The sequence below is a fragment of the Festucalex cinctus genome, chromosome 7 (assembly GCF_051991245.1).
Source record: "Festucalex cinctus isolate MCC-2025b chromosome 7, RoL_Fcin_1.0, whole genome shotgun sequence".
Lineage (NCBI taxonomy): Eukaryota > Metazoa > Chordata > Actinopteri > Syngnathiformes > Syngnathidae > Festucalex > Festucalex cinctus.
Window position 1 is genome coordinate 3,902,583 of NC_135417.1, and position 22,438 is coordinate 3,925,020.

At 40.8% G+C, this 22,438-nt stretch overlaps 2 protein-coding genes across 2 annotated transcripts; one reads left to right on the top strand and one right to left on the bottom strand.

The window, feature by feature from the left end:
• Window positions 1–991: 991 nt before the first annotated feature.
• Window positions 992–14,798, top strand: nacad (NAC alpha domain containing). The gene is made up of 10 exons (XM_077527197.1): window positions 992–1,701; window positions 6,150–6,436; window positions 6,515–11,573; window positions 11,653–11,886; window positions 12,799–12,884; window positions 13,099–13,167; window positions 13,242–13,388; window positions 13,476–13,610; window positions 13,683–13,805; window positions 14,644–14,798. Exons 1-10 carry the CDS (start codon window positions 1,617–1,619, stop codon window positions 14,656–14,658), a joined length of 6,240 nt encoding a protein of 2,079 aa, XP_077383323.1. The 5' UTR covers window positions 992–1,616; the 3' UTR covers window positions 14,659–14,798.
• Window positions 14,799–15,765: 967 nt separating this feature from the next.
• Window positions 15,766–21,077, bottom strand: glipr2l (GLI pathogenesis-related 2, like). The gene is made up of 5 exons (XM_077526986.1): window positions 20,727–21,077; window positions 20,251–20,359; window positions 19,021–19,124; window positions 18,527–18,604; window positions 15,766–16,330 (listed from the first exon to the last, which is right to left on the bottom strand). Exons 1-5 carry the CDS (start codon window positions 20,737–20,739, stop codon window positions 16,155–16,157), a joined length of 480 nt encoding a protein of 159 aa, XP_077383112.1. The 5' UTR covers window positions 20,740–21,077; the 3' UTR covers window positions 15,766–16,154.
• Window positions 21,078–22,438: the final 1,361 nt, after the last annotated feature.

Consider the following 22,438-nt stretch of genomic DNA (forward strand, 5'->3'; position numbering starts at 1 on the left):
AAATTATTTCAATAATCAAATTTGTACTGTATGTAAATTAGTTTATTTTACTAATAAATGCTATTATAGGGGGGAAATGCGAAACTACTGCAACAAATATTACATCCAGGGTCATCAGCATGCGTTAAGCTTAATGAAGAAACTAAGCGTGTAAATAGTTTCCTAAAATTTTCTACTGTAAATAGTTTTCCAAAATTTCAAAATAATTTCTTAATTTTAATATTTTTTTTTTTTTAATAATAAAAGTGTAGGGAGTTCGAAGTGTTAGCATCATTTTTTTTTATTTTTATTTTTATATATAAAGTGGAAATTGAAATAGATCCATGAATGAGAAGTTCTTAAATCTCATAGCGCGAGAAATGCATGTGAATGTAGCTAATTTTTATTTATTTTTTTTTGTCAGTTTGTAAAAGGTTTCAAAATATCTTCGCAGACAGTGAAAAAATTGTATGTTTGAAATGTCTTTGCGACAAGTAAAAGCTGCCAGTGAACATCCTAATGAAAACCCTAAATTTGCTACGTTCGCAAGCATTCACTACTCAGTGAGATACCAACTTTATCGACCTTCGTATTCGTAAAAAGGCCGATGCAGATATTTGTCAAAATATTGCAGATTGGTTTATCCCTATTATGCTCTATATGTACAGTCCCCGTCACATTTATTGTGCAAACAAAAACAAAACAATCAGGCACCAATATTAAGGTAAAGTCAAATGAATCTGTAAACTATAAAATAATTTTTTTCTCATATATTTCTGTCTCACGAATTGGCAAGCTTTCACTTTAAATCATTGCACTACCAGCTGTGTATTGTTTAGGTGAGACCATTAGACGCATTTGTATGGTCGGCATGACTTCTGCTCTGCTCCGTAACACCAACAGTGTCGTGGGAAGTTTTGGGTTGCCATAGAAACTGCCCTCATGCGGCTCATGCAGCCTCCTCTGTCTTTCTCGTTCCATTAGCGCCTATATGCATTCCGCACTTGTTATCTGCCAAAGTATAAAAAAGGAGGAGGCAGATCCTTTAAGGTGGGGGAAGATAAACAGATGCTCTCACTAGCCTTAGGGGGCTCATTAGCGATGCAGAAGGGGTGTAATTAGATACATTCAGGTTTGCTCCAGTTTTCTCTTTCCTCGGTTTGTTGAGAATTTCACTCGGCGGTTGCCTTGTTTTTGCAGTATCTTCCTCCGCAGTTGGAGGGCAGCACTGAGAGGGATGCATGAAATCTGCTGACATCACCTCCCCAAGATCCAGTCACAGCTTGGGCTGGGAGAGCGAAGGGAGGGAGGAGAGGAAGAATTGGACGTGAGACTGCAGGATTCGACATGCCTGCAAACACGCACATAACACATGGCGAGCGTTTGAGTCGATCATCGTAATTAAAGCGCACGGCAAAGCGGCGTCGTTTGCCGCACAACTGAAGAAAACAAAACCTTGCTCATCCACAAACACGTGCTGCAGGGGAGATGCGAGCGCTGGGTCCCTAAGCGCTCCGCTCCCTCCCCCATCCTCTCCCTTCCTCCATCTCCATCCCCCCCCCCTCCTCTTGTTCACCTTGTCTGTTCTGGCTTTTATTGTTGCGTCAGAGGCAACGAGAGGCAGCCGCGAGAAGAGCATGCCGGGGGAGAGCGCTCACAGATCCGTCAACGAGCATCCGGGGCAGGGAGAGGACGACACCGGGCTCCCTGGACCAGGACCAGGTAGGACCTGTGGGACTTTTGTGACAGAAAAAGGGGGACATTGCTAAGACTGTGATAGCATATAAGAGCAGAATGTTGACTGTTAGTAAGAGCTCCTTCTTAAGCCCTTAGCAACCTTTCAGTTACTGTCCGCAACTCCCCATGACTTGCAAAAATGGCACTGTTTGCCGCTGTCATCTATTTCTCTGCCTCTTCCGCAAACCCCTCCCCGCCCTAACCCTGCCCTCGGCCCACTGCCTCATCCTCTGCTCCAGTGCCTCCATGTCTATGCGCATGCAGCCTCGTCCCGAACCATCCCTCATTGCACTATGCAGTTTTGTCAACTGTCAGACGAGCGTACTAACGTGGCTCCGCCCTTTCCTCCCTGACTGCCTTAATTAGCTGGACCATGACACCGCAGCATTGGCAGAAATCACACATACTTTGTGATGTTGTATGTGTATGTGTATGACAATGCAGGTAACTAACAGCTAGTTGCGTGGTACCTTTGCTATGGCCTGAGGGGGTCTATATCGCTTTTACTGGCGCTTGATGAGGGTGGCAGAAACCCTGCCACACAAAAACTACAAATGTGGACTGCTTTACGGCATACGGTCTCCCTTTTCAGGCCTTATAAACACGGAAGTCGATTCCGACGTATACATGCGATTGCGGTCGTCATGGCAGAAGCTGCAAGACCACCGAAAAGTTTTGTCGGAGAAAACCAAAAAAAAAAAAGAAAAAGAAAATGTGGTCTTCCTCCAGGCAAAACACTGCCACTTTTGTCTAGGGGTGTTAAAAAAAAAATCGATTCGGCAATATATCGCGATATTGTATCGCGCAATTCTTGAATCGATTCAATAGGCGGCTGAATCGATTTTTAAACTTCCATATTTTAATGGAAAAATATTCAACAAAACGTCTTACTTCGGGTTAGGGTTCACACCTTAAGCATGGAAAAAATGTTATATTAATGAACATTAAGCCTTAATATTTTTATTTCAATTTGAATTTAAAAAATTGCAACAATCGACTTAGAAATTTGTATCGGGATTAATCGGTATCGAATCATGAATCGTGATACGAATCGAATCGTCAGGTACTAGGCAATTCACACCCCTACTTTTGTCCATATGGTGCTGCCATAATCAACAAAAATTGAAAGCTCCTTGGTGTTGCGTTAATGCAGTACTGTGCCAGTCTTTTGCCATGATTTGTTGTTAACAGTAAACAGAAAATGTTGTACAGTAAACTCCTGCTTATTCGCGGTTCTTTCACCCCAAATTCCATCGATTAAATTTTTCTGTGGAAACCATCCTCAACTAGTCAATGAAAACTTCAACTGTTCACTTTTAATTAGCACAGTACAGTGGTCACAACACTTTTTTTGCACCAATGACAGGTTTAATGCTAACCTTAACCCTAACTCCTGCTACACAGAGCGTTATTGTAGTCCTCTGTAAATTAGCTGATTGGAAAACAAGTTGCTGAAGTAGCATTCAATCTTTAACTCATTTACTGCCATTGACGGATATACACGTCAATGGGAACGGAATTGACTTAATGGTAGTATCTCACTGAGCGGCGATGGCTTTCGAACGTAATATTTATTTCTTTTTTTCACAAACTGTAGCATAGGCGTTCCAAATTTGTTGTTGACAAGAAAAAAGGGTTTGTAACCATTAAAACTTTTTGTGAATATTTTGTGACTGTTTGCAACCTTTAACAAACAGTGATGGAAAAACAACATTTGCTATGTTCGCAAACATTCCAAGCCTTTGCCATTTGTAAAGATACCACATTAGGCATTGTTGAAGAGTAGTAAAATCAACATGTCAAGTAGTTAACTAACCATTTTAAGACCTACAAGAAAGTATTGGTGAAGTAATGCTATTAAGAGCAATAAAACATGTTGGAAAATGTAAATAATGGAATATGTATATATCATAGATTAAGTTCTGTTTATGCTTACAAAATTGTAAGTCTCTCATACGTGATTTATGGATGAATGATTGATTACACTATTGAATATTTTTATGATTGAGCTTACCTGATTGATTAAAGGATCATTTTCCTGAAATAAGAGAAAACAATGTCAGTTATTCGGGTTTCTTAGATATCATCGAAGAAATTTGAACTCTATGATGAAAAAAAAATACAGATTTCATCTCATTGGAATTATGTATTACAAATGCTTCATTGTGCATGCACACATAATAAATCATATTGTTTGAAAGCATCAGACAGTTGGAGTGAAAATCAGTGTTTTCTTTTTTTTTTTTTTTTCCTTCCTTCATCAGCGCACTAGCTGACTCCCCTCAGGCCTGTCGAGGAGGCGCTGCAGCCTCACTGATTCTGCTCCACTTACTGTTTCAATGCCTTCCCCCAAAGGAGCAGCACACATCTATTTAAGAAACTGCTGCTCAGATGTGGTAGCTAACATTTAGGCAACTGTTGCCTTTTAGTCATTTTTTGCAGGGAAAACATCGACACGGCGTTTATTGTACTGTTAGCCTGCACTGTGTTGACTCAGTTGTGATCATGCTTAGCGGGGTATCGCTCTCATTTGAGCCAACTCTCCAAGACGTGACTCAGCTCGCGCACAAACACACTTCGAAGCGTCTTGTTGGGGTGGAGATCAAAGCAGAGATGCTAAGTGCTGATGCTTGCACCCGCCACGGCCATGAGTAGTGCTCAGGAAGCAGGGCGGCAATGATAACTGGCAGGGTGACGTTTGTGTGTCGGCGGCTGGCACAGAGCTGTGCCACTTGTGTGTCAAAATGGCCAATCAGCATGCGGATTGAGGTCATGGTGGCAACGGCCTAGTTAAAATGAAGCCTCTGTTCTCTCTGTCTTACAGAGAGGGACTCACAGCACATCCATTCGGGATATTTATTTGGATATAAAGCTGAATTCATGTGGCCGAATGTATTGCTCTGTTAAATCAATCAATAAACAATACAATACAATTTTGTTGTCCAGATCCATGTTTCATTTACAATGAGTCAGAGATGGACACAAGTCTCTAAGGTTAAGTCCAAGTCAAGTCTCAAGTCCCTGACCATGAATCCAATTTAAGTCCAAGTCCCTGACCACGAGTCCAAGACAAGTTCAAGTCTTTAGGATCACAATTTGTACTTCCAAATCTAAATCTTAAGTTATATTTGAAATTAGTAAATTAAATCAGGGTTGTCCAAACTTTTTCATTTGAGGGCCACATGCAGAAAATCAGAAGGACGCACGAAAAGAAACTGTGTTTAGTCCTAAAAAATTGGACAAATAATTTATTTGTGCTTTTTCATATTTAGAAAAATGCTACAGTATATAAACCAATTTATTTGTAATATGGCAGTAATGTTATTATAGTTTTGGAATTTAATTTGAGTTAGTTTTATTAGTTTTCAGGGTTGTTCTGTTTTTATTAGTTTGTTCTATAATAAATGCTTAGGTTTAGTTTAGTTTTAGTTAGTTTCAGTATTAGTATTAGGTTTTTTTTCAAATGTGTATTACTTGTGCGCAATATTTAAAAAATACCGTGCGAGCGACGTCATCTGAACGTGCTTTACTATTGGCTGCTGCTAGATGATGTCACTTATGCGTGACATACTTTCAAACGTCATTATTCCGGTTTATATCAAAATAAATCGACTAAAAATCACATTTAAAATCATCCCCAAAAGCTCATGCATTAAATTAATTACCAAGGACATTGTTGCCATAATTATAGTTTTAGTTAGTTTTGTAAACATAAAATGTAATTAATTTAGTTTTTGTTTTTTTAAAAAGCATTTTTTTTTTTCCGTTAATGAAATTGTTTTTTGAATTTTAGTTTCAGTTATTTCGTTAGTTTTAGTTAACTAAAATAACCTTTAATAGCACCTGTGTTTTTCAACACTCTCCCTTCTTACTTTGACCATCTCCAAACATTTTTGTTTTTATTTTATTTGAACTGAGTCAAATGCCAGTTTTAGCATATGTCGCGGGTCACTGAAAAATTGACGGCGGGCCGCAAATGCCCCCCGGGCCGTAGTTTGGACACCTCTGAATTAAATAATAAATATAATTACAGTAATTATAATTAAAGCCGAAATATTGGATGTTGCTTGGCCGCACGGGAAGGTAGTAAGAGAGAGAGGGACAACTTATGAGCCGGCACCTGATCCGCACGCAGACACAGATATACATAGATATTTGGAGTAAGGACAGAAAATGAGAGCAAGCCACACCATAGAGACTCATAATATTCACAAGTCCCAAAAGAAGAGTCCAAATTAAGTCTCGAGTATTAAGTGGATGAGTCTAAGTCAACTTGCATGTCTCCAAAAATAGACTTAAGTCCGAGTAGTGAGTCCCCCATTGACTCATCAGTTAAAAATTATCATCAGTGATCAAATTTGATCTCTACAAAGATTTTTCTTGGAGGGATATGTTGATATCCTATAACTGTGTAAAATGAATTTGTCTTCCAGGCAAAAGCAGACATCCGTCCACAGCGTCTACACGCAGTGACAGTGGCTCTTCCCCTTCTGACAGTGGTTCGAGCCCGTCCCCCAGCACTCCTCAGAAGCTACTACCGTCGTACACGTCCCCATTTGGACCCAGACTATTTCATGCAACTTCTAACTCTACTGGGCCTCCAAGACCCCAACCTGAAGGATCTGACCATCGGCACAACAACCTGCCGAGATTGTCCGGAAAGTTAGGTGGTCATGGACCTTGTGGCCGGCTTGTCCCCGTTAAAATGGAGAGAATCAAAGTCTGTTAGGCTTGTTAGAAAACTCTTTCTTATCCCTTCTGTAAATGCAGGGCATTAAAATGTGTTTTTTGCCATCAGGTCCTGACTGGTTCCGAGGTGGAGAGTGATTATCCAGAGCTACAGACCATGGACACAAGGGTGGTGATGGGCCAGGAGACACTTCTTAAACCGTCAGAGATCTTAAAAGAGACGCGCTCGCACGGACACTGTGGTCAGGCTAGCTCATCATCAGTTATCCAAAGTTTTGCTGAAGCTCAGACAAAAGCAAACAAGACCCAGACGGAAGCAAGCAATGAAGAGTGCAAAATAAAAAACCCGGACAAAGAAGATAAACAAACAGAGCATGCTCCACCCTCAACCGTACACATTTCCCCTGTGAACAGTCTTCCATTACCTTCTTCCTCGTGTCTGGAACCTGTCACAAATGATGACAATTTGATGGCAAAGGAAGAGAGTCAAAGCCTTGCTAACGATGAAGTGCCTTCCCAGTCTGTCCACGAGCAGGCCTGTCCAGTGACTCTGTCCTTTTCTGAGCCAACTTGTTCTGTAGACCCACTCCGCGTAGGTGTGCCCTCATCCCTCGACCCGGACCTGTATTATACCGCCCCTTCCACTCCAATCAAGATGGCCTCACGCTCCTCACATCTTAAACATCATTCATATCCAGGCTCTCCTGCTTTCTCCCCCTCACCGGGCTTACCCTCAGACAGTGACGACCTCTGCTCCCCTGTGACCTCCCCCTCTGGCTCTTATATGACAGCTGAGGGAGGCAGCTGGACCTCCTCCTATGCGTCATCCACCTCTCCCTCCACTTCTCCCAACCTGATGCTTGCCGAAGACACACAGGAGGCTCGTGCTTGCTTTGTTGGCTCCTTGTCTGAGATTGGAGATGAAGTTGGTGAGGACAAGGTGCGAACAAGTCCAGAGCGTGAGGGGGAGAGGGTCGGGGAATATCCACAGTCTTCTGAGGATATCATTAACCCTCGGCTTGGGATGACGGCTACAACGATACTTGAAGAGGAAGAGGCTCAAAATGATGAAGATGAGACCAAGATTCCTCGAGAAAGTTGCCGTCCTAGTTGGGTGACTGCGCGTACACCTCCACCAAGGAGCAGTAGCAGCCACACCAGTGACTCCCAGGAGGATGGTGGAGAGTCTGAGGGCTCCCTCTGTCCACTAGAAGAGGCTAGTGCAGGGATGGACGAGCAATTAAGACCTATGCATTCAGTTCTTAACCTGCAACTGGACCCATGTATCTCTGCGGTAGATTACGGACACACAGCGGAACAGACAGAGAAAACGTCCACAACTGTCACTCCTGATATAACTTCATCTAACCCGAGTCCTGACTCACCTGTCGTTCACCTGGATCCTTTCTGTCCCGGACCCTTTGGTCGGTTTGGCCCCAGTTCTTTTATGTTTCCTCAGGCAGCTTGTTCTGAGGATGTACCAGAAGAAGAAAGGATGATCCCTGTCTCCCTGATTCCATTTCCTCCTCACACAAGCCTTATTTTCAAAGCTGATTCCTTTGAAATCACCCTCTTTCCCACAGAAGATGACAATGAAATAGTGATGGACAGGAGTGAAGGCAAGGATGTCGACGCGTATGCGGCCGGAGAGGAGGAAGCAGATGTTGAAGATGGCGATGAAGAAGATGACGATGACTTTGCAGATGATGATGTCAATGGTAATAAAATGGTGGAAGATGGGGATGATGATGAGGAATCTGATGACGACACTGACAACAGCGGTGAGGCAGTTGAGGAAGCGAATGTGGAGGTAAAAGTGATTGAGGAGGAAGAAGATGAAGAAGAGCAAGATGATGAGGAGGGAGAGTACACCAGAGAAGTAGTGGAGGGTGCTACCGACGAGGACAGCTCAGCCTCCTTTCTTCATACACTCTCAGAGACATCTATAAATGACGGTCTGGATGACTTCTTCTGTTTTCAAGATGACACAGATGACTCATTAGATTCTGCTTCATATAATGGAGAGGAAGATGAACGCCTGTACAGCACTGAGAGGCATGCGCAGTCATTAGAGCCAACACTTGATTCTACTGAAATGCAATCAGAATCTGAACAGTTACTTGCCACTGCAATTGGTCAAACGGAATCTTTCCACACACAGCAAAGTCCATATATGATAGTGGCTCACCCTGAACCGACTTGTCTTTGTGCAGATATGTCCGCCGAGTCCAAATGCAATGAAATGGATCACAAATCTGCAGAAGCACTCGAATGTTCCAGTCCATTAGACGAAACGAAAGCTGCACAAATGGATGAGATCTCGGCAAAACAATGTACAGCTTCCCATCAAAGCGAGTTTTCTTGCAAAGCTAATGATAATAAGACTGAAATGATAGAAGATCTTAGTTCTCTGGAGGAATCTAGAAATAGCCCTTGTGATGTTTCTCACAACCCTGCTGCCCTATCCTGCCCTCCCCTTTCTTTGGGGACGCAAGAGACTACAGACCCTTGTAGTCCAGTTCTTGTTAAGGAATTAGGAGATGAGGATGACTTGAATGATGTTGGTTCGGAGCAGCCCAATGAAGGCATAGAAGAAGATCCCACTCCAGAAAGGGATTCTTATAAACTGTTAATTAAGCAGAGTCGTTATCAGTCAGGAAGCCATGTAGCTGCAGGAGCAAGTAGAATTTTATCATCACATTGGTCCTCCAATAGATCTGATAAGCCAGAGAGAGAAGACTGGAACAAGAAGAATGAAAACAGCAGAGTGGAGATTAGAAGTGTGGACTGTAGAGCTTCTGATTTCGGTTCCTTGAGTTTGGGTATGACCACTGCTACAAATGACTTGAACAAAGGTGTCATTCCTCTCTCCTATCCTAAAGACCCCAGTCCCAACCCCAGTAATATCCCAATCTCTACCTCTCCAGAGGTTATTTTAGGCCTTGCAGACAATCTGACTCTGACTCCTGAACATTGTCCCGGCGATTCCGGTCAGGAGAACTTGAGTACTGACGAGAGGGTACTTGGAGCATCAGGATCCCCTCACTCTCCTCTAGCCATCTCACCCAAAAGAGAAAACTCAGAAACAGATACAAGAAGGGAAATTGATCCTGAACCCAGGATTTGGTGTGATGACAAGACTGAAGTACATTCAGGATCAGTATCTGAATATGGAGTATGGGGAGCAGGAGAGTCTCTTTCCTTGTCACTGGGGAAGAAGTACGAGTTAGAGGCAGAGAGTGTACTCATGTGTGACACACGAGGTCAAAGGACAGAGACTACTGTGATTCCCAACATGAGTAGTGAAGCATACCAACAATATGACAATCCTTTTGGTTATGTTCTGCAGATGAAAGATAACAACAGAATGGATGGAAAAAAGCATCAGAAAGATGATAAAGAACTGAGAGGGGAGGGGACTTCTGTGTCCAACTTGGTTTGTTGGAGGTCCATTGAGGAGATCTCAGAGGCAGGTGGGGGAGAAAGAAGATTCCTTCACAATGATGTCAGTAATTTAAATCAAAACAATGATGGAGATAACACAGACACACAAATACAAGTAACATGGATGGATTCCAACAATAATAATGACTCTACCTTTGATTCACTGGGAATAGCAATGCGTGACGGACTGAATGCTCTGTCTGAGGAAGTGAAACCCAAGTTTGTGAGTGTTAAAGTCAGAGAATCCGTTTCGAATATTCCACTTGAAGAGATGCCGGTAAGTCTTTCTGCCGCAACGCCCAATGACGAACAAGAAGTAGCGAGCGCTTCTGTAATCCAAACAACACACGTGACACAGACACCATCCTCACAAGAGGGACACTGTACCTTGCAGTTAAATAACACCAGCGTGGCCAAATCTGCATTGAGCCAACATCTCAAAAGCAAACCAGGAAGTGGTCTAGGCAATCAGACAATCACCCCAGATAGTAACATAGCACTTACTTTACTAAATGGATCCTTTGGTTCCTTTAATCCTAGATGTAAATCTAATGCATCGGCACCCATTCGAGGTGCAAATAATGGTTTGCAATCAGAATCAGATGAGATGAGGGCGGAGCCTAAGACTGGAGACCGAAAAACAATTGATGCCAGTCCAACGACTGACGGTCTTGCTGATGAACCAAAGACTAAAGATGCCTTTAAGGGACAGCAGTGTGTTCAGTTGAACTCAGGGACAGGTGAGGAAGAAAATACTAAGAAATTAAAAAAGAAATGCTCAAAAAATGATAAACAGAAAAAAGAAACTCCCTCTTCCCCACAGACTACCGGGGAAGGTTTTGCACATGACACTGCTCTTTGCACAGAGAAAGCTGACGCTACTAAGAAAGGGCGAAGGCGGAAACACAGGGCCTTTAAAGTGACCACAAATTTGGACTCCAGTCCTGATGAACAGAAACCTCTTGCTACCAAACCCACTTCAAAAGATGCAAGCTCAAATGCAGTTGGTGGTCTTTCAATGCCGAATAAAGGCAAAAAATCAAACAATAAAACATCAGTCGAGTGTCAGCAGAAGAAAGACAAGTCTGGATCACAGATTCGAGTTGAAAAATGCCAAAATAACTTGAGTCGCAGCTGTGACAGGTCTACTAGAGTGAACCTAAATGCTGCAGTGGAAACAAACCAAGAATCACACCAGATACAAGACGGGCTGGACAATAGAGCAGAAATGCTTGACAACAGACAGGAAGTGCTTGATAACAGACCACTGTCAAATAGTGAGAGAAGAATCCGGGTGGATATTAATGACAACAACCTCGACGATGATCAGAACTCATCACCATCCACTTTATTTCCTTCGTCTGCCTCTCCCGTGACCCTTTCCTCACCCATCCCTCAAGCTTCAACGGAGCCCCAATGTGACCTTCCCACACCTGTGCAAGAATCCCAACCTGCACTTCCAGTCCCACAACTTCCTTCCGTAGCCACAACCGATACATCCGCCACAATTTACTCCACTTCTCCTCCAAGCCAGCGAGTACTTTCCCCCCAATTTATTCCCAATGACAAAGATGTCACCATCACCTATCCGACACTGACTCAATCTGACTCAAGTATTCCTTTACCCTCGCCATCTTTTCGGGTGTCCAAGCCAACCCAGGAGTCATCTTCCATACCTTCACCACATTCCACCAAACAAGGCTGCACAAAGAACACGGCCAAAGGTAAGAATTAAGTGATTTGCGAATACTAACCGTCAGAAAATACGATCAGGTGTTGATCATTTTGTCGTTTCCCCGTAAGATTCCAGTCTAGTCGAGAGAGGAACAGACAGTGAGGAGGATTGTGGACTCCCGAAATGTGTTCAAGAGTCTGTTCTCAAAGTAGCAGCAGGAAACAGCAGTGGATCCATGGAGAGAACAGCTCCATCCGATCAAAAGGAAAGCCGCCCTTTCTCTTCTCATCAGCTTACCGACAAAGAGTTAGGCTATTCAGTCAACCGCAACCACGCAACTTCTGAAGACTTCAAAAACAGTTGTGAGTTCTTACATCTACATTTCAGTTCATTGCGCCATTATATTTCTCATTCTGTTTGTAGTGTTACGAAAATAATACATCACAAACGTCTCTTAAGAGCTAAGGTAAGACATTAAGAGTTATTTATTGCTGCCAATGAAACACTATGGACTTTATAACGGTACCTTTGCCAAAGTTATGTTTAACTCATTCTCTCCCAGCCATTTTCACAGAAGCAATACCGTTCGCTCCCGGTTGTTTTACTGGATTTTGACTGATTTTGCAAGGCCCACAGAATATTGTGTTCTATTTCTATAAAAGCATGGAATCTATCAAAAGAAAGATTAAAGTCTCTTTTTTCATCAGGAGAAAAAAAATATGTTTCTATCTGTTTCCATTTTGCAGCAATTAGCATTAGAAGAGAGCTAGGTTTTCACAAATCTATTTAAAATTGTAAGTAATTGAGCTTTTTTTCTAGATGGCCCTGGTTGATCTCCTTTGTTCTGCTGCCACCTGCTGGCCGTTTGTGTCATAACTACCATTTCTGCAACCGTTCTTTGCAGCTGAGAGGCTGCATCAAAGCCTTCTGTATGCTCTAGCATAAAAAAAAACAAAAAAAACAAACGTATAAATACGTCTTTGGGAAACTTAGAACATTAAAAAAAACGGATTTACACGTTATTGGGAGCAAATGAGTTAAATCAGCCAGTTTTGATACATCAACCCAACCTAGATTATTTTTTGTGATGGGTCAGTATACCCTCGATGTTTAGGAAATGTATTCATCGCACTAATATTTTAGAATTTGAATAAATTACCCGTATAATTTCACCTGACTTCCCAGTTTCACTTTGGTCTACTACAATAACAAAATAAACAAACAAGCAAAGACACCTAGTTTACGGTTCATGTATTGTGTCTGTTCTTATCTAGGTTCTCTAGTGGCCTCCTGTAATGAGTCTGAGAGTGATGGATCAGTCCTTGAGCTGGAGGAGGAGCCAGTAAGACCTCAACCACAAGTGAGTCCTGGTGCCTTTTTTGCCTGTATTGATTCTACTGTGCAAAGAGGTATTCATTTACTACTGTGTTTTTTATTACTATAACCTGCACTACTTACTTTTTAGCAAATTCATGAGCTTGAGTATTTTTAAGCTATCATATGAAGAAGGGTTTGTTGTTTTTGGTGCCATGTTTGTTAAAATAGTCCCCAATAACGTTTGGCTTCCCCTGCAGTCCTTCTCCTCCGCAGACGAAGGCCCGAACAAACCAAAACAGAGCCGCAGTGAGAAGAAAGCCCGCAAGGTGAGACTTGTAATGCTAACTTTCATCACTTTGATGCAAGTATATCATGAAATGTCTTCCGCTGCTGTGTGCAGGCCATGTCGAAACTAGGTCTAAAGCCGGTCCATGGCGTGACCAGAATAACCATAAGAAAGTCCAAGAGTATCCTGTTCGTCATTAGCCGACCAGATGTTTTCAAAAGCCCTGCGTCAGACATTTATATCGTATTCGGGGAGGCCAAGGTAAGTCGCTTCTTCTTTTTAAATCTCTTGATGCTTGTTTCCAATGATTGCATCATTTCGGATTCCTCTCTTCTCTCTTCCTCCCAGATTGAGGATCTTTCTCAACAGGCTCACAAAGCTGCTGCAGAGAAATTCAAGGTGCCTGTGACCTCCGCTCCCTTGGCGCCACCTGTCCCACCCAGCCTGAGCATCAAGGAGGAGAGTGAAGAGGAGGAAGAGGAGGTAGACTCACTGATATGGGGCACAGCTTACGACACCTTGAACCTGTTCCTATCCTAATGCTGTCTTTTTCAGGTGGACGACGGCGGTCTGGAGCAGAGGGACATCGAGCTGGTGATGGCTCAGGCCAACGTGTCTCGAGCCAAGGCCGTGCGTGCGCTGAAACACAACAAGAATGACATAGTGAACGCTATCATGGTGAGGATGGCAGATGGCGAATAAATTAATGAGTCATAGAAAGAGCGGGAGGTTATTTAGCGGGGGAAACAATAAAGGTCAATGACAAGTTGAATTTTCCTCACTAACTCTTCAGTTCGAGGCTTCTTACCACTAGATGGCAGTATAAGATCAACACCCTGAGCAGTCGGCTACACTGTAGCCATTTTGAACAGCTTAGATGTGAGAGATGGCAATTGTAGTACCAAGACTGACCTGTGAGAGGCAGCGTTGTGACACAGGGCATCTACATTAATAGTAAATACAAAGAAGAAGAACTCGAACTACACTAGCTAACTACATTGCCCGAACAAATTCTTCTTGTCATTTTATCGTGGTGAATGACTTGTAAGCTCCTCTATGTATGTCTGGCGACAGTGTGAACTTCAAGTCGCTTCCCAATTGGCTACCGTTTGGTTTACAACACAGTTATAAAGTCTGTGGCTGTGCAGAACCATGTGTGTGTTGACCATATAAGGTTTTTGGATACATGTTGGACAGGTTGTCCGTCTCAACAGTTTTCTGAGCAGACCAGTGATGGAAAACATGAAGTGCGCTAAAAAAAAAAAACCCAAATAAGGCTTGTAATTACATTTGGATGCCACAGATGGTGGCAAAGCACTACTTTTGTCTAAATAAAGTTCCTGATCTCACTTGAACATAGTTGCTCAACATCAATATTCCACAAGAGGGCGCCAAAGCACTTTTAAACAAGCTTTTATAGCAAGTAATGCAGGATAGGTTTAAAAAAGAAAAAGAAAAAGAAAAGCCAACATGGAGGTGAATTCCAGTTACATGTTTGTGTTCCTCTTCTTTCCAGGAGCTGACCATGTGAATGGTGCGGTTGATTTGAAGCTTGACTTCCTCTTCCTCCACCCCCTCCCCCACCTAAAGCCTAAACACCACCCTGTATCGCTGCTACTGTATGTTGCATCTCCAATACCTGCTGAATGAATAAAGTCTGTTAGGATGCAAGCTTTGCTGGAGGGACTGCACTGATTTTAGTTTGGGAGACGGTGAACATAAAAACACCTTTTGGTCATTACACCTACCTTAATAATAATGCCTCAATATTTTTTTTGCTCAGCTCCCGAAATCAGCACGTTATGCATACTTCACCAATAAAATACATTGGGTAAAAGTTCAAGTTAAACTTTTATTATTACTATTTATTATCACTCATAAGCTTGTTCAACCTTTACGAAAAATTCAACTGACAATTCACTAATACATAACATTTGTCCTTTAAAGACCAACGTACTTACCATAAACAAATTAGCTGGTGTTTGAAACCCCCTCGCCCCCTCCCCAAAAAATAAATAAATAAATAAATCTAATTTCAAATCTACATGTTGGAAAGATTCATATTGAAATTCAACACCAAGGAGATGGGAGGGACCAATACAAACACTTTTGCAATGCCTTATGGGAAATGTGTTGCATCTTATTATCACTTTTTCTGCTTCTAATAAATTGGAGACAATAATAGGAAGTGCATTAATATATAATTAACGCCATCAGCATTGGTGCTTTTTTATTTTATTTTGAGCACCGCTAAATTTGATAATCAAAACCACTACCACTGCCATAGCAATGACTTATGTATAATAGTTCTAATCGAGCATTGTATTTAGTTGTTTTTTTTGTTTTGTTACCAAATTATTTAGACAACACAACACAATTTGTTTTTGAAGAGAAAACAACCTGCATAAATAATTTCTCTAATTAAATAAAGTTTATTTCGGTTACTTTAGTGTCTGCCTTGTTTATCCTGTAACTACTCTAGGCTATATTAGAAACATGCAAACATACAGCTAGTACATATCACAATGTAAAATTCATTAACCGTCTATAAGGTCAAATGTAAAAATTGATAGTTATGATGTATGAAGTATTGTAGTTAAATTTACACAGCATGCAAAGCAAAAACAACAACATGGGCTAAAACAGGCAAAGCCAACAGTAATTTCAGTTTAATTGACAGATTACAATAATCAATTTTTCCACTTTAATTATTTAAAACATACAATACAAGTTAAACACAAAGATTCTCAGTTAACTAGTGCAAAAACAAAGTAGAAAACAATGAATCAATTACTTCATAATGGAAGCCATAATGTAAACTTAAACATACAAATACAGACCACTTTAAGTCCCTGTGTGTTAGTAAACAATAGTACGTTTTTCTCTTTTCAACGCTGCACCATGTATTGTTCCATTTCCAAGGAGAAAGTGGTTCCTTAAAGTCCAATGCAGGTTGGCAGAGCAATTCTCCACACGGCAAGGCAATAAGTGGCGCTCTCCTGGGTTTAAGTCAAGTCGCCGGCATTTTTAGGAGGGGGAGCCTGGAGTTTTAGCAGGGAGGACGTTGTTCTCAAAGTGTCCTTGGTTGGTGATATTCCCAGCTGGAGAGTATCGAGCCACCACGAAGGACGAACCGTCTGATGCGATGGCCTTACCGACGCCCAGCCTCGTACTGTTCTTCCACACCATTGCTGTGAAATGGCCTATGGGTGGAACACATTTATTATGATAAAAAATCAATCAAATTGTGTTCAAGTTATGCTAAGTAATTTAAAATGTTTAGTGGTATTATGCAGGTGGTGTATAAAGTTTATTTTTCAAATATTCCGTGAGCCAATTAAAAAAAGAGCCTGCAAATGGCCCCCAGGCAGAATTTTGGACACCAATGATGATCGCAACGGCCATGTTGATCATCCTGTGCTTATTAAAAATTCACTTCACAGCCAATTTGTTAAGAATAATATTGAAAATTTACCTAACTTCAAGCTGATTCACACCTATGGACAATTTAGAGTCTTCAATTCATCCAACAAGAATGTTTTTGGTAATGTCCACCGAAAGATTATCAACTATGGCGTCACTACAGTTCGAAGCAAATGCAAGCCTGGTGGATTTTAGTACTGGGCAGCGACCAGCAGATGGCGCAATTGAGCCATGATTGTTGGCTATAGAATGAAACGTTAATTTTGCTTTGTTGTGTTGTCATCACGTAGAGAAAACAGACCAAGAGCCATGGAACTGGACCAAAATACAGTACATATATGGTAGTTGATTTATTTTATTTTTTTAATCAATACAGTTCAATCTACTTCATATTTTTACAGTTGGGTTCAGAATGACAAATTAGCACATCAATATGCCTGCATCACCTCATTTTATGCTTCATTTGAAGGAAATATTTTCAGTTCTCAACTGACTGTCACAAGATCGTTTTCATACAGTATGTTGACATACATCCGATTCCCTAACAGAAGTGAGTGGACCAAACTTCCCCCTTTTTATGTATTTTTATTTTAGCTGATTTGTGCATTTAAATGTAGGGGAGGTTAACTCTAATCTTAATATTTGGCTTTATCCCGGTTTAAACATATTCTACTTGAATATAACTTATCAAAATGAACACTCAATGGTTCAGAATGGTTTTCTGAGCAGCAAGTTTGGTACCAAAGCTGCTGTTGAAGGACCACATAAGAAGTTTAGTTGAACTCTAAAACAAATGGAAGCTCTTTTAAATATTTAGGCATACAAGAATGCTAACATTGGTCTCTCTCTGTAGCTCATTTTCCCTCATTAGTTGAACATAACACCGCATGTGGCGCTGCGAGGAGTGTGCAATCAACTGCAGTCGCCTCCTGCAAACTGATGTCTCGAAAGAACAATCGCGTCACGCTGGCGGCGACACGGAGACGAGGAATGTGATTTGCCGTCAGTTGACCCATGGCGGGTGTCTTGAGTCGGACTCTCGCATTCTGATTGCGGCGTGACATCAGCATGACAACGACAACAACATCATGCATGCCTCGGCTAATGGACGAAGAATTTATAGGCCAAAATGGAAAGGTCACAAATAATCGAGTCAGATAAGACTGGGGAGGAATGTGAAAAAGTGCACATTTTAATGTCGGTACGTCTAATTTATCCAACAAATAATACAATCCAGTTGAGCATAAACATCACATTTATATTTTGAGTTGATTTAGTCTAGTGATAGACCGATATGGCTTTTTCAAGGCCGATACTGATACCGATTATTAGTAGTCAAGGAGAACGATAACCGATATTTCAAGCCGATATTTATTTGCTGTAGAAGAGAAAATATTAGTGTAAAAATTAAAAAGTACTTTTTCTTTTCAATTTTAAACGATATTGGCAGCTTTGTTTAACAATTATATTTAAAAAAAATTGCAGGGAGTTTCAACATTTCTTTTTTTTTTCATTCTTAAAAATAAAACATGTAGGGAATTCCCAGTGTCAGCATCCTTATTTCTAAAGTGGAAATTGAAATAGATCCATAAATGAAAAGTTCCTGTATTTCACTGTGCAAAAAAATGAACGCAAACGTAGCAAATTTGGGGTTTTCATCAGGATTCGTAAAAAGTTTCAAAAGATTTTTGCAGAAGGTGAACAAATTGTCAGAATGTGTTCAAAATACCCGTTTTATTGGCTTTCAGATTGGTCAAAAGGCCGATACCGATATTTGTCAAACTGCCAAATATCGGCACCGATAATCGGCCCGGCCGATAATCGGTCTATCCCTAATTTAGTCTACATAAAATGTCTGCAATGGCTCAATTAAGGTTGGGAAATCACGCTGAATAACCAACAAATAAGTCTCATTAACCAACCAACCTACTAACCATGAATCAAAGCTAAGTAAGAGCAACGCACGAGATTCTCACCAGTGCCAGAGGAGAATCCAGGAGAGCTGAAGTTATACTGTTTCACTTCATTGTACCAGCGGTCGGCCACATCCTTTCCTGCACGCAGAGTAACCTCAATTTAGGCGCCATCAAATCACTCTTCTGTCACACACCATAATCACAATGACAGCATTGTCACGGAATCTTTTTTGATCAGCACAAATCCCCACGGGCTACATTTTTATTTACAATGCTGCACTTTTGGTCACCCCCGCGCGGCTCCATTCTAGATGCTTTATGACTCACGGCGACGCATTTTTCAGCACTGAATCATGCCTCTTGAGCTCTAAAATGGAAGAGAATGAAAAGGATCCACGCTTCTCAAGAGAAGAATGCGCATTTGCACTTTACTTCACGCTAAACAGTCGCGACCAACCAACCGCTGACAGAAAATATTAGATGGGTGCTGAAATAAAAATTAGCGCAACCTTGTTTTGTCCCATGATTATTGTGATAGGTCATCATTGATGTACCTGATTGGTCATAGGACGCCCATGCCAGGTTCTCTCCACAGCTCCCCCTACTGGACTCCTCGCTGTGTTTTAGGATGCGCGTGCTAGCCAAACTCTCAGCATAACTTTAATTAAAGAGACAACAACATTCATTAATACACCTTAAATCATGAATTTAAGAGTGAAAAAAATATCAAAACAAGCAAACAAAACATGTATAATGTGACATTAAGAAGGGAGTAAAAGAGATAACATAGCAGCTAATGTAGCATCTTAGCCTCCCCCAATTTTGATTTGGTCACCTTATCTACAACATACAATATGTAACATTAAATTGCTTAAACAAAACAAAACAAAAAATCTGCTGTGTTCTAAATCTAAACAATTGGCTTACTTGTAAGCAAAAAAAAAAAAAGTGTGAGAATTTGATAGCCCTTGTTAGCTAACTACTTAGCTACTTACTTACTACCCACTAGTTAGCTTCTGCTAATTGAGTTACCATCTAAAGTGCATTAAAGCTGTAAATTGATCTTCACAGAGACAAAACTGATGTACTAAAGCTAAACATTTGGTTTTGTTCTGAACAACAAACATATCAATGACAATTTCATAGCTCGTTAGCCTATAGCCACTCGCTACCCACTAGTTAGCCTCTGCTAATCGAGTTAGCATTGAAAGTGCAGTTTAGATGTTTTCACTCAAGAGTTGGTAATATAAATGTTTGGTTGTTGTTGAAACAAAAAAATAATAATCTGGTAACACTGTATATCAAGCTATAGAAGATGTATAGAATGTTTTGTGTATGTTATATTATGTTATGTTATGTGTTATTCTGCAACATTGACTTAATTTTGTGTTGAGCATGACAATCTAGTCCTTCCATATTGGTGTCCTATAATTAAAGTTTATTTATGTTCTTCCAACTGTCCCTTTAGTATACCACACGCTTGAGGAAATTAAATGACTCTTAAGCAAGATGTGATTGTTTTGCCACAACAACACACACGAGCCAACGTTTTGTTTTTGAAGTTGCAACATAAACTTGTATTGCCATGAAATATATATATATATATATATATATATATATATATATATATATATATATATATATATATATATATATATATATATATATATATAGATATATATATATATAGATATATATATATAGATATATATATATAGATATAGATATATATGTTCAATAAACTTCAACTTCAGCACGAGTACATGTTTGTGCGTTGGACCCACCGGGCGGCCTCTTTACTCAGCTTGCTGCTCAGTTTGAGTGCTGGAGCCTGGTGCTTCTTCCTGTACTCGTTATGGCACTGCAGCACCTCCTCTGCAAATTGCTTTGAGGCTGAGAAGACATATCAAGGAGAGGCAGCGGGGAATGTCAGACATCAGCCTGGCAAAAAGGAGACACGACTATTGAACACCGAGTTCAATAAATGTTATTGCAGAATCCATACTGGAGCTTGAGTGTGGTCGTTTAGAGGCCAGACAGAGATTACCAGTGATTGTCGCCCAAGTGCCGGTGCCATCACTCACTGCTCTTTTCTCCACTGCTCCAACACAATAGGCACATTCATACAGTAATGCACAGCCGCACAAATGTCAGCGCTGACTCACAGCCAGCACAGAATACAATAAAAGCAGATCCACTCAAAAAGGAAACAAGTAATTTGATTTACATCTTGTGCAGGTTGGCCAAGCTTGGCACTTACCTGACTTCCCCATAGTGAAGACACAGGAAATTTTCTGTCAGACCACTAACGTGCTTCCAACTGATGAAAAAGTTCTCTTTTCTTTTGTGCTGCTGCCTTGTTGCTGTCTTGCAGCTGTTTGTAATGCAAATACTCCAAACCAGCTGCTAACGCCTCATGTTCCCAACTTAGCCAGCCTTCCAGTCTGATGTGAGTCCTCCTCAAATTCTGCTGGTATGCAAATTGCCCCCTTGGCTGTTTACTGTCTACTTGAAACACTTTACTGCATATCTTGAGTCACTTCACACGCCTGTTAGGCAAGTTACATTTGCCCTCAGTGTGTCTTCCTGACCCGAGAGGACAGACACGCCCTCTGCCTGTCTTTTCATTGATTGAAGAGCAATGACACTACATGACATCATCACGAGGAGACATATGCCCATATAAGGCTCGAAGTTTTTGAGTGGTCAATATCATCTGTTGTGTTGTAATCCAGGGTCCGCATTACGGTTATTTATAACTGGTTGTCCAAAGTGATGTATAATTATAGGTCCCTTTTTTTGTTGTTGGAAAATCAGAGGAATGGAAATTAGAACACTTTGGGTACACAGGTGGACGTAGAAATAAAAAAATAAAAAAAATAAAAATAAAAAAAACACTTTTACAGCGTATTGTTTTTTTGTTTGTTTGTTAAAAGTTGCTAAAAATAAATAAATAAATAAACTTCTGGAGCCCTAGGAAACCAACCACACACCCTGATGCCACACACAGATGCTATTTGTTAGCCCATCAATGGCATTTTGCATTGTTAGCATTAGGCTAAACGGTTTGCTTTCTGACAAACTGCTTACCAGATACAGAAATGGCAAAAAAAAAAAAAAAATAGAAGAAAAAATACTTTTTGACATAACAATGTATATCTAGGAGTGCCAGGAAATTTTCCACAAGCACACTAGAGTCCAGGGGTGGCAAACTGCGGTCCTCGAGGGCCGGAGTCCTGCAGGTTTTATAGATTTCCCTACTCGTAGTGCAGCTGATTCCAATTAACAGGCTCGTTATCAGGCTTCTGCAGAGCTTGCTGATGAGATGATCATGAATCAGCTGTGTTGAAGAAGGGAAATATCCAAAACCTGCAGGACTGCGGCCCTCGAGGACCGGATCTCGCCACCCCTGCACTAGACAAACCAGGTGGACACAAAAAAAAAAAGAAAAAAAAAAAAAAGCACTTTTACAGCTTGTTGTTTTTTGTTTGTTTGTTTGTTTGTTAAAAGTTGCTAAAAAAATAAATAAATAAACTTTTGGAGCCCTAGGAAACCAACCACACACCCTGATGCCACACACAGATGCTATTTGTTAGCCCATCAATGGCATTTTGCATTGTTAGCATTAGGCTAAACGGTTTGCTTTCTGACAAACTGCTTACCAGATACAGAAATGGCAAAAAAAAAAAAAATAGAAGAAAAAATACTTTTTGACATAACAATGTATATCTAGGAGTGCCAGGAAATTTTCCACAAGCACACTAGACAAACCAGGTGGACAAAAAAAAACAAAAAAAAAAACACTTTTACAGCTTGTTGTTTTTTGTTTGTTTGTTTGTTTGTTAAAAGTTGCTAAAAAAAATAAATAAATAAACTTTTGGAGCCCTAGGAAACCAACCACACACCCTGGGGCTTGCCAGATACAGGAATGGCAAAAAAAAATAAAATAAAAAAAGCAGAAAAAATACTTTT